Here is a 12,417-nt window from a genome sequence, read left to right as displayed (position 1 = left end):
AAAATACTTTGGACTCCATGAGGAGTCAATTAGTGCTGTTCAAGTGATGAGTGTGTGCTCCTTGCTTGCAGCCTGATTGTTAGAAATAAGAAAAGGAAACAATTGGAGCATAGATTGTGTGAGCGTCCTGCGGGCACTTGTGTATCCTATGCACACCCTGTGCGTTCAGCACACACCATGTCAGTATTTGGCCCGTACTCTCACCTTACTAACAATTGGGACACCGTACGACAGAACCACCCGTACGTCATAAGTGCGTGCAACTTACAATATCCTGAGGAATCCTTTAAGCTACACTTACCGCGCACACAACAAAGGTACGTTCCATATGAACAACGTCCCTTGAGGTGGCTCAAGGCAACGGCAAGACATGCAGCCACTCCTTTTTACGATCCTCTGTGGGCCTGAACACCCAAAAACCTGTCCCAGCATCTGTACATGACTCGTATGTGACTTAGGCATCAGGGATGTCTGAACAGTAAATTCATTGGGGCTGTGCTGTTGTGTTTTTAAGAAAAGCAGCATTATTGGGTTCACATGCATGTGCTTTGGACAATATGTGGAAGAAAGGCAGGAAGCCTTTCTATTCAACTTTCAACTCCCAAATCAGATTAGTAACCATTAATAACAACCTGCATTCTCTCAGGATGAGGACAGGGCTTGATGGCGTTGTTTGTGTTTCCTTCGCAGATCAGACCACCTGTATGTGTTCTTTATGCAGTGGAGCCCGGACATGTACGGTGAGGGGGTTGGGGGGATGGGACAGCCGGGGTTCAAGGTGGTCAAGAAGAACGAAGTGTCAGAAACGGCCGAGGATGAGCCCATCACTGACCTCAACGTGAAGGAGTGGGAGGTGAGCTCTGGGCAGTCAGCTCTCCTGTCTCTGCCTGGAAAGCACATCCGTGTTGTCTCGTGTCTCACAGACTTGGGTTGAGCACCATTACCAGTTTCATCCATAACCCGTGAAAACACAGAGTTATGTGATGAGATTGTTTACCAAGTTTTTATATTTTTACTAAGCAGTTTGTAATAATGTGGGTGTGTTGAAAAACAGCAGCTCAGTAAATCCTAAGTTACATATCCTGCTTCTGTACTTCGCACCTTTGTGGTCCACTGCATATTTCTTATTTTTGCCTCACCTTCTTATCACTGCTGGTTACTTTTCAATGTGGCACACTTGCTTTGCTTGGAAATGTGCTTCCAAACTTCCAACCAAAGTGTTTTGCATGTTTGTGTAATTGTGTATTCCAAACTGTTTTAGTATTTCCGTCACGTTCTATGTGAGTGCTGCTCGTGCTGGTCAGTATTTGTCAGCTTCACTTGCTGAATGACAAATGTCAAACGCAGCCATGAGTCCTGTGTTTTTTATGGAACGGAGGAAATGCGTTGTTGTTTTTCTCTATTTGTCACAAAGATCTTTGAGTCCTTTATTTTAAAGAGTGTGAAACGAAAGTACTGCTAGAACGTAAAAAGGTGAAGGATGCTGGAGTGTACTTACGCGCATTTGTTTCTCTGAGTGATGGAGTGAAATGAGTCTGCAGGACTGTGGTTAATGAAAAGGATTCCTTCATAGGAAGAAACTGAAACGACTGAGGCTCTGACCTGCATTTAAATTTTAATGCAAATAAATGATGTAGGAAACAAAGTCGAGTGATTTGTTTGGACGTGGACTTCTGTCAGGCATAATTCATTACATCTGAATTAGTAAATAGGAACCTGAGGCTTCACAATTAAGCAACAGCTTCCGAATGGATGGTAAAGGAGGTCAAAAGGAAGGCTTCTGTGGGATTTGTTTAGTAATTAAGTTTGATTCTATTTGTTAAACTGTACAGCTTCAGGAAATGAAAATGAAAAAAAAAACTCTCCCACAACAGTGTTACTGTCACTTTAAATAGTGACGGCTTGATGACGGAAACACGATTTCCTTCTATCCAATCGGGTGCTAGGTTTCCTCCCACTCCCTCTTCTGATTGGTCCTTTGCGTTGTCGCACAAATCTTACAGCGTAAAGACCCTTTTGGGGGAAGAAAAAAAAAAAGCTGTTTCTATTTTAGTCAAGCGGTCCCCCGGGCTTCAAACCAAACTGGCTAGGCTGGTCTTGGGGCGACACGGGTCCAACTTTACGGGTCTGCAATGAGACTTTTCAGCGTCCTCGCTGAATAAACAGGAAATGTTCTCTAGGAGGGGGAAGGACCGGGACAAGCAGCAGACCCTCACCTCCTATCCATGTGTATGTAGCGGCTCTTTATTTATGTTCTCCGCTCCCGGACATTTTTCACTGAGTGGAGTTGTTGTTAGCACGGTATGCTAACTTGCTAGCGACCCCTTTTAGCCAGCTAATTGGGTTGCCAGGTTGGTCAGGACACCGTTCGCGCCTTTTCCCTGTTTTCAGGTTGTTGACAGGGTTTTGTAGAAAGTTGCCAGACCTGAGTGATCCCCAACCCCCGTGGACGTCTAAGTTATTACATATGGTAGATGTTTTTGCTTTATTTGTCTGAATTTTAAAACATAAGACTGTTGCTCCGCAGTTGGTTTTTATGTCAGAATGTCTGAGAAGAAGGGTCAACTGTCAAAAAAGCTTCAGCTGAGGAGGAACCGTTAAACCTCTGAATTTTGGAGTTTCATACAGAAGTAGGGTTTAAATTAATGATTAATTAGGTAATCAATGAATCAATAAATATTCCCAGATCGATCTTTCTGAGGCAGGTTTTTAGTAGAATCGAACTATACACTAGAATATTTATAAAATCGTTTCAAAATGAGATAAATCTTTCAGTGGAAAATACCATTTGCATTGATTGAAACATGGCACAAATTAAGACACCCTTATGAAATAATCAGCTCTGTCTGCAAAATGTTCATATATCAATGTCCAATCTTATTTTGAAAAAAGAAGAAAATCCAACTAAGACATTACTCATATTCTACTCATAGAAAAAAAGATCTGAACAAAAGATTCATGTTTGAATGGCGGTCCAGGTTTGGACCTCCTGCCTCCTATTAGATATTTTTGCTCCTTTGGCTGAAATCGCGTCCCTTATATCTCATAAGTGTGAAGTGTCTAAGCTTAAAAATAAACAGGAATTACGTTAATTTGAAATGACATTTCATACCCATTTTTCATGTCAAGTTATATCCCTTGGATCACTCCATGATGTTTAAATTGATATGTAAGGGTTAATGGCCGACGAAGTATGCATTATCACTTTTTAACGCACGCCGTGGAGGACGGTTGCTTTCGCGAAGTGCATTCAAAAGTAATAATGCACACTTTGAAGACCAATAACCCGCTTATACTATGGTCACTTACAAAAGAATTAAATAGTATACAGTTTTTAGTCCTTAATTCTTGTTTTTTCCAATTTAGATCACTTTTCTCACAAAAAGCTTACTATTTGTAACGTGGTGTGGCACGTCGTGACAAATAGTCCGCGGCGCACCGCACCACCACTGAAGTAAAGACTCGGTGATATAAAGCGATATATATATATATGCTGATCTTTCCAATGGGTTGAATAAAGCATCAGTTCAGAGAGAAAGTTCACCTTTTACCGCTTGTTTCTGTCCAAATAATGAAGCAAAAGGTTGTTTTAAAGAAGCCGGCGCATTGATAGAAACATTTAAGCTAAGTGACCGGAACTTCTTTTTTCACCGTGCGGTTATCCTGTGGTATATCACTTTTCAATGCACACCCAGTTTTTCATGACTGAAGGTTTGTTTTACTATAACGTAAAACGACCATCACAGCGAACACACGTGATGACATCAGCAAAAACTGATCAACCATCATTCCAGTCCAATGTGTGGAAACACTTTGAATTTAGTAAAGTCATGTGACCAGACAGTGTGCTAGAATGTTCTAAGAATGTTCCCTTTGGATTCTTTGAATGTGGAAAAACAACAGTGGACTGAACTTCAGGAAACTAAAATGTGAATGGATTTGACATTCATTCTTGTTTACTTGTTTATTTGGACACATATTTCATTTACACTTGATTGTCTTGAAGAAATCTCAGGAATGTGGAAGAGTTCACCTGCACTGTTCAGTAGCAGGTATTTATCTCTGAGTCTCACTGGTTGAAGTTTTGGATAAAGATGTCCTGGATCCATTTTAGGTCAGTCAGTCAGATCTTTGACAATGAACAGATATCGACTAAGAATCGAATCCTCAACCACTAATTATGAGACATAGAAGGCCCACAAGCAGAAGTTCCTCCTCAACTATTTCTTTAAAACAACCAACATAAAGGAGTCAAAGTGTCACTTGTAATGTTAGAATAGGCAGTTCATTCAGTATGTATCTCTATATGTTCCATTGCTTTTGTGAGAGCTTTTGCAGAAGCCTATGAGATGCTGAGAGCTAGCAGTTGTTGTCCATGGAGAATGTGTTGCCGTGCCATGCTCAGTGAGTCATTGTGTTGCTCTGTCTGGGTTGTAGTTCTGATTTGTTGTTGCTGACAAACAGCCTGGGCGAGTTCTGTCTGCGCTCTCGCCTCTGCAGTAGTGCGTCCTCATCCGAATCTGATTGTTGCAGAGAAATAAAACACATTACACAGACATGCAAACAAAAATGAATAATAATCTTTTTTTTTTCTTCCAATCTTCAGCATTAGACATGGCAGTTTGATGCACTTGTTCCTGTGTTTGTACTACCAGGTAGTGTCTCATATGGAGTACCACCGTCGGGTTGATGCTCTAAACAGCGAGGATCTGCGCTCGCTCTGCAAACGACTCCAGGTGCCCCTCCATGCTTTGCCCGGCTCTGCAGCCGTCTGCATCCCCACAACCTCCTTAAGGCTGCAGGCTTTGGGGCGTTTGTTGGGGCTGATGTTTATGCTGATGGGGCAGGTTTATTTGCCCCAATTCCCCCAGAGACTGAACTATTTAGAAATTTCTCCAACTTGGGAGTTTGTTCCTCAGTCCGTGGGAGTGGTTACAGTTTAGTCAGTGTAGTCCTTTTGCAGGTTAGGAATGCTACAGAAATGTGTTTTTATGTAAGCAAATGGTAAGAAAAGCTCTCCGTTTGACTGAGTTTTTGCATGAGGCCAGACCCAGAGATGATAACGGGGCTGAAGGAAGGAAGACGCAGCGTTGGGGTGAAAGGGGACGTAAGACTCCCCTGACAGGACAACCCATGATTTCACAGGACAATAAAAGAGGGCTGAAACCCGAGAGCTGCTCAAAGTGCCCCACAATAAGCCCCAGTTATGGAGAAAGAAAATGTGAGGGAACAGCAGTACAAATTACCGTAAATTCCGGACTACAAAGCGCTCCCGATTATTAGCCGCACCCACCCATTTTCACGTGTTTAACTAATTTCAGACATACACAAGCCGCGTCGGGGTACAAGCCGCATGAATTAGGCAACATTGTCATCCTGACGGATCACTTCCTGACTCAGAGTTAAGTGTGATTTATTAGCACACAGTGGGTGGAGTCATTTTTGCCTCAGGCTCATGTCTTTGAGTTTATCTGCATCTGCCAAACAGTATGCACCTCTATTCTGTTCACAAGTTCCTCAGTTATGGTTTTTATTTTTATTATTTTTTTTTAACTTATTGACAATCTAGGTATCACACATAAAATTACAAACAGTAACCATATAATCAACATTACATCCCTCAGTTATGATGAGGAAATTTACATCCCCGATCCCCCATTTCCCATGAGTCTTAGGGGCTAAAGGCGGGGCCAACGCCCGGCTCGCCATTCTGTTGTACGTGTTTAAGAATGAGCAGCAGTGCATGGAGGGGTGAACGGGTAAAGCTCTCCTTCCGCTTGTGTCGCGGCAGCGTTATGGGAGTAACAGGGCTGTTTAAAAAACACGCTAGTAAAATAAAGCAGCGACGACTGAAAAGCGCGCGCCTCAGCGCGATACGCGCGCCTCCTCGCGGCGCGTGGGTCAGAAGTTTCCTTCCACAACAAACACTTGCTCCGCGGACGCCTCGAGTAAGCCCTGGCTGCAGCCTGCAGAATGGCTCGCCGCCTCCGCGCTCCCGCGCGCTCCTTGTCTCCCCTTCCTATCTACTCCGACAGCTCTGGCCAGCGCGGCTACAGGGAGGAGCGCTTCGTCCCCATTGCGCCGGTGGACGGAGCAAATCGTGTCTGTGCAGAGCAATCGGACTTAATACTGTACGTTTTGTGTATGAGGGGCGGATGCGTTGTTACGTGTGGGAGCCTTCAGACTGCCATCGGCCCCGCAGCTCACACGACACGCAGTCTCCAGCTCACACGGAGGCTGTGAGCGTTTCAATGCAAAACTCTGCTCAGTCCTTAGAAACCGTTAACACCACCACGTCAATTTGTGTTTCCAGTCGTGTCCCGACAAAATAAAGGCTGATATTATTGCCACATATTTACGTGCAGCCAGCCGAGTCACCATGACTCAGAGGTAAATTCCCTCCATGCGCTGTTCTCTCCGTCACGCAGCTGACCGGCTTTTCCAAACCCGTTGGTGATTTTTTCACGCTGCTTTTAACGATTGCTTTTAACTTGAAAGCTTCATCATATTGTAGCGGCGATCACGTGCACGTTGGGTCTAATGGCACCAAAGGATTCTGGGATGCGGCTGGACATGCGTGTTTCGTTTTGTTGAACCATGACTGAAGTGTCTAAGACCTGAAGTGAGGTCCATGCTGTTTGGCTGCTTAGAGGTGTGTTGAAAAACAAATGACTTGTGTTTGATGTTAGAGAATTCAAACCATTCACTGTGTCCATAAATACGTACACGGCGGCCGCCAATAAAATCCAATAATTAGCCGCGTCACTGAATAAGCCGCAGGACTGTAAGCGCAGGAAAAAAGTAGCGGCTTGTAGTCCGGAAATTACGGTATTCATTGACTTGACTTTAATTCTCTTTGCATACTCGTCTCTCAAGCAGCTTCTGCGCTGTTTGGTTTTTTGCAAACTAGTCCTGGTGATGAATCGACTGGATGTTGTTCATCTGTCCTCATCAGACAGTTGGTGGGTTAGTTCTGCTGGAAAACACGAGATTTTCAGTGTGAAAAGGCCTGTTTTAAAAGCTGAAAATCTCCGCCTTTGAGTCGACTTTATGAGGTTCACCACTGGTTTAGCGCTCCATCTCTGACATCCAGCTAGCAGAGCGTTGTTCACTCTGCAGAGATCATTATCTCCCTTCACTTGTAAGTTGTTTGTCGATAATTGCAGCTGTTTACACAGCTTTACTTGTGTTTTGAAGTCAATCGCCTGATGTAATGCAGAACCAATTGTTAAGATTGGATCGCTAACTGTCATTTGCACTTTCAGATTACGACCAAGGAAGAGGTGAACTCCAAGCATGGACCATCCATCAAAGCTGAGCTGGAGCCCGAGACCTTCAAACCCAACCTCACTGAGCCCAGTGATCTCCTAGAGGCAGACCAGATAGAAAAGGTAGAGGCTCCTGAACAAACCTGCACTTCAACAGCTCCAGCCATGAATGGATCTCTGCTGAAATTACTGCCTCTGATGTAGTTCATAGTTGTTGTTTTTCCTGCTTCCATACGGCTGCTTCATTTCTATAAAGCAACATTCCCACCGGCCGCACCGACTTGCATTTCAAGCGCCCACTTTGGATGCAACGTCATTGTAAAAGCCCCTTCCTGCCGCTCCCTTCTTGTCCGGTGTGCGACCACCATTGGCTGAATGTGTGTACATGAAACCGCATACAGCGCGTTCTTGAACGTGCAACACATGCACATCCGGAGTCAACGTAGCTTAAGACGTCGGATAAGCGCGTTCTTGCACATCAATGAGACCAAAACAGGGGTCTCTCATGCCTGGATGTTTCAGTTTTATAGGAAAGCTTTGTCAGATCTTCTACTTACGTCTTCCCACTGTTGCATGGTGGTCTCTTTGGTAAAAAGAGCACCACCAAAACACAGAACAGGCTTTAATCAGCAGACGGGACACATCTCCTCATAGAGGATTGAATCTTTGTCTTTGTGGCCTTTTGAAAATCTCTACCAACGGTTACTTTAAGCAGCCTTGCTTCAAAAGCTCGTCTCTGCTTTCCGTGCCACTTCTCTGGTGCTTTCAGGCTGAGCTCCACCATGGCAGCATGGGTCTGAAGTTCTCTGGAAGAACTCTGGTTGTCAGACGTCACAGCGGTCTGAGAACACATCTGACATACTCCATCCAGAAAAGTTCCCAGCAGCTGAATGCTCAAACCTGAATACCACAGGGACGAACCTTCAGGCCTATTTGCATCCTAAACCAAAATAGAAACTAATGTGCAAAAACAGAGAACCTGGAAGTCATGCTAACAAATGGAACTGCCAGTGGGGCTAATGAGTGTAAGCTTTGTGGAGTGAAAGAACATCTCACCTCCACACACTTCCACATATTTACCATTCACAACCGTATAGCTGCAGTTTCCTCTTCCTGTGTGCCGTGCTTTGTGTTGGCTGAGGGTCGAGGGTTCAGAGTGGGATCTGTGACACATGCTCGTAGTCATGGATGTGACTCTGCTACATGCTGCCACCGCGCTTGATGACAGAAAACCTGCTTTAATGCAGTTTGAGATCAATGTTTGCATGTGATACACGGCAAGGACTGTTGCAGAAGTACAGTAGTTATCTGTGTTTTCAGTTCAGATTTATTTAAACTCTACAAGAGTGACAGTGATGCATTAAAACCATTTTTACATTTGTTCTGTTCAAATTCCACTCCAATCATCTTTTGATGTGTTTTCAAAGTGTTCCCAGTGTTTTTTCCTTACGATGGCGCAGTTTTTAGCAAAACTCAAAAACCTTTTTCCCTTTGACACAGTTTCTGCAGAGCGGCAGGAGTTCATTAGAAATTCACCTCTGAGTTAAAGCCGGGACTCCCTGCTGATGTCCCCTCATTCTTTTGTTGACCCGCTCTCCCGCTAGCTTACAGCCCCTCACACCCCCTAACCTAGCATCAGTGGTGCAACATGGGAAATTCCAGCCGGGCCTAAACCACAATTACTCATTTCTCCTCCGTGATCAAACGATCAGCACTTCTGTGTTCTGAATTGGACGCTACCCAAACGTCACTGCCTAATCCAAGTCCCCGATTGGCCAAAGTTCAACTGAACTAACTTTGTGTTTTGTACATAGAGCCCAAAAACTGACTGTAGCAACTCATGAATCCCAGAATGTGCATGTGTCTGCGTCGACTTTTCACTGGAAGTGGTCACTCAAACACGTGTTTCTGGTGGACGTAGCTTCACAGACACTGCAGATGATGTTGGTACTGCGGTCCCATTTGAACCCTCTGACCTGCAGAAGGCCGCAAGGCCCCTTCTGTGCTCCGCTGAGGTGATCTGGATTGGGTTTGTGTCTTCGGTTCACTCCACAGCTGCTTCAGCTCCACCTCTGGAGAGGAGAGGAGAGGGAGGCGAGGCAGGGAGAAAACAGCGAAGCTGATAAATCTGTTTTAGGAGGAGCAGAACGTTTGTTTTCCTTCAGCAGTCATTCATAAAGTTACGGGTTTTCGTCGGCACCGCTCCATTTACTTTTCTGGCTTGTTCCCCTGGTGACCTTCGGCTGCTGATGGGTCTTTTAGGGCCTCCTCTGTCCTGTAATCCTCCTCTCGGCTCTTTGAGCTTTTTCTTCAAACGGCAGACCGTTTAAAGGTCACCACACGGGAAATTGAGCTTCAGTGGCCTTTTCTTTTGTGTTTGAATTTTTTTTCCATCCTCATTTAACATATTTTTTGTTCCCAGCTTGCCAAGAATCTCCCACCACGGACCATTGGGTATCCCTGGAGGCTGGCGTTCGGTACGGCGAAGCATGGCATGAGCATTAAGACACTGTACAGAGCCATGCAGGGCCAGGACACCCCGGTGCTCATGGTCATTAAGGACAGCGACGGCCAGGTGAGCGGCAAGATTCTACTGAAAGACTCCGCTGTGTGCGTCACGAGGCTAATGGGGTTTCTAAAACTCCTCAGGTGTTTGGCGCTCTGGCTTCTGAACCCTTTAAGGTCAGCGATGGCTTCTACGGAACCGGAGAGACGTTCCTTTTCACTTTCTACCCTGAGTTTGAGGTACAACAATCCCAGAGAGTTTGGTGTGTTTGCTTTTCTAGTGCTGATGTGTGCTGCTGTGGTCTCTGCAGGTGTACAAATGGACAGGAGACAACATGTTTTTCATGAAGGGGGACATGGACTCTTTAGCTTTTGGTGGAGGAAGGTGAGGCTCTTCTACAGAAATGTCTCTGAGATGCTCTCAGTTGTTCACACAAATGTGGAAGAAGCTGAACCCGAGCTATGGGGCGGAGCTTCAGAGAGCTTTGGTTGTTTGTAAAAACTGAGCAGGAGTCTTGATCTCATTTTTAAGCTTCTTGTCCTTGTGCTTCTCTTCCAGCGGGGAGTTCGGCCTGTGGCTGGACGGAGACCTTTACCACGGCAGGAGTCACTCCTGTAAGACTTTCGGGAACCCCATGCTCTCCAAAAAGGAGGATTTCGTCGTGCAGGACATTGAGATATGGGCTTTTGAATAACACAGCGCTGCAAAACATGGGAATAAAAAAAAAAAGTGAAGGACAAACTGAGGAGTCCTCGTTTTTGAACAATTGCGACGCCCCAAACCTGGCTGCACATCACCAGGACTCCCGGGTCTGGAAGCCAGCGATTTGGATGCTTGTTGTGCGTTACTACTGCAGCTTTGTTTTTCTTTGTGGAAAATTACCTTTGTGTGTATCTTGTTACAGCCTTGTGCAGCGTCTTTGCAGAGTAGAAGGGGTGGCGCCGGGTTGAGAGGAGGGGTGGGGTGGGGCCAGGACTCGGAAGTGAGGGCTGGAAACGCTGCAAGACGACCAGACCATCCCTTGAACTCGATCAGAACCTCAAGTAGCTCCTGGCGCCCTCTCAGAAGCCCCGCCTCCCTGGTGGGGTTTCACTCACTGTGCTGGCAGCCTGGAGACTCAGCTGGAGGAGCGGCTGAACACATTCCTTTATTCTGAAGAGTGGAGTATCCAAAGAACAGCGATTGGGGGGAAAAAGGCTCATCAGCAGCTGGACGTGGTGAAGATGAACTCTGAGGGCATCTGCTGTGCGAGCAGCGGAGGCGGGCGCGGTCCTTCTCCGTTCTGAGTATTGTGTATCGTAGTCCTCCCGTCGTTCCCCGTCACAGCACACCATGGGGAAGCACATAGCTATAACCAGACCATCCATCGTCGTAACGTTCTGTTCAGTGGGTGTACGTGTGAGTCCAGTTATCGCCGGCTCCTCTCGCAGGATGCGAGCTGTACTGTTCGTAGACAGTAACGTGTTGCAATAGATTTGTGGAATATGCAAATAACTGTCCTGTGACCTCAAATGACCCGTGGGTCGTGGCACTTTCGCCGCCGCCCGTCACTCTTTCAAGAGAGAAACTGGTGAAGCTTTCCTTGATACACAAAGCCTGAGACGTGGTTAGCTGTTTTACATGCATATATGACAATTGTATACAGATATATATGATTATATATGGGGATATATAATCGTATATACGTTGCTGTTGAGTGTGACAGTGATACCTTTGTGCTGATATTTCAGCTGTTACTATATAATGTATATTACCCTGTAAATTAATGTTAAAATAGTAGATTTGTTCCTATATATAAAAATACACAATGCTATATAAATATATATATATATATATATAAATATAAACAAAGTGTGGATTGGTGGGTTGCTTCTAGCACTTTAATCTGGTGTGAAAGCGTTGAGACCAGACTCTTAGATTCTCTAGCAGTAGCTGTACAGTCTTTTTCTTTGTTTAGGTTTTTTTTGTATCGTTTAGATCTCGCTGGTGGGAAGTTTGCCGCCGCAGGGAAATCCCCCACGCAGGTCTCCTGTGGTAGGAGGCTGACCAAACGCGCAGCCGGTCTGAGTTTCTCCTCACGCTTGTCGGGCGGCGGATGCTGCAGAGAAGCAGGAGGGTGTACAGGACGGGACCCTCCCCTCCCCTGTGGAGCCCTTTACCCTTTATTCTGGTCTTCCACACCAGTATTTGTGTCCTTGTGGAACGTCACAGGTAGAACATGGAGAATTCTTTCGATTGTTTCACCAGAACAATGTATCAGTGGTGTATAATTAACAATAAAGTTGAATTAATTGTTGTAATGATTCAGTTGTCGGTCTGCTCTCAGCAGCGGCTCAGTTGAAGGGGAAACGCACACAGACACACGTTTGTTTCCAAATTCTTGATCCACGTCTGAGACGTATACTTTATCACCAAAAGTACTGAACTAAAGTGGCGTCCCATTCCTAACCCTGAGTTCAATATGATGTCAGTCCAACTTTTGCAGCTTTTACAGCTTCAACTCTTCTGGAAAGGCTGTCCACAAAGTTCAGGAGTGTGTTTCTAGGAATTTTGGACCATTCTTCCAGAAGCTCATTGGTGAGGTCACACACTGATGTTGGTGGAGAAGGCCTGACTCTCAGTCTCCGCTCTAATTCATCCCAA

General features: G+C 45.3%; 1 protein-coding gene across 7 annotated transcripts in view; it reads left to right on the top strand.

The window, feature by feature from the left end:
- oxr1 (oxidation resistance 1) overlaps positions 1 to 12,077 on the top strand; it is a 193,786-nt gene extending 181,709 nt beyond the window's left edge. For 4 of the 7 annotated variants that reach the window (XM_023964498.1, XM_023964502.1, XM_023964499.1 and 1 more), the window contains 7 exons: positions 691 to 853; positions 4,656 to 4,736; positions 7,266 to 7,391; positions 9,691 to 9,843; positions 9,918 to 10,013; positions 10,085 to 10,158; positions 10,333 to 10,488. In XM_023964498.1, coding sequence (XP_023820266.1) covers positions 691 to 853; positions 4,656 to 4,736; positions 7,266 to 7,391; positions 9,691 to 9,843; positions 9,918 to 10,013; positions 10,085 to 10,158; positions 10,333 to 10,468 — 829 coding nt within the window. In that variant the 3' untranslated portion in view covers positions 10,469 to 10,488. Of the gene's footprint in view, positions 1 to 690; positions 854 to 4,655; positions 4,737 to 7,265; positions 7,392 to 9,690; positions 9,844 to 9,917; positions 10,014 to 10,084; positions 10,159 to 10,332 lie in introns of all 7 variants that reach the window. The other 3 variants (XM_023964497.1, XM_023964503.1, XM_023964500.1) reach the window with 3 other exon arrangements.
- The last annotated feature ends 340 nt before the right edge of the window (positions 12,078 to 12,417 follow it).

This window comes from Oryzias latipes, chromosome 16, assembly GCF_002234675.1.
Source record: "Oryzias latipes chromosome 16, ASM223467v1".
Taxonomy (NCBI): Eukaryota; Metazoa; Chordata; class Actinopteri; order Beloniformes; family Adrianichthyidae; genus Oryzias; species Oryzias latipes.
Note: the sequence above shows the minus strand (reverse complement) of the source record. Positions and strands in the feature narration are given on the sequence as shown.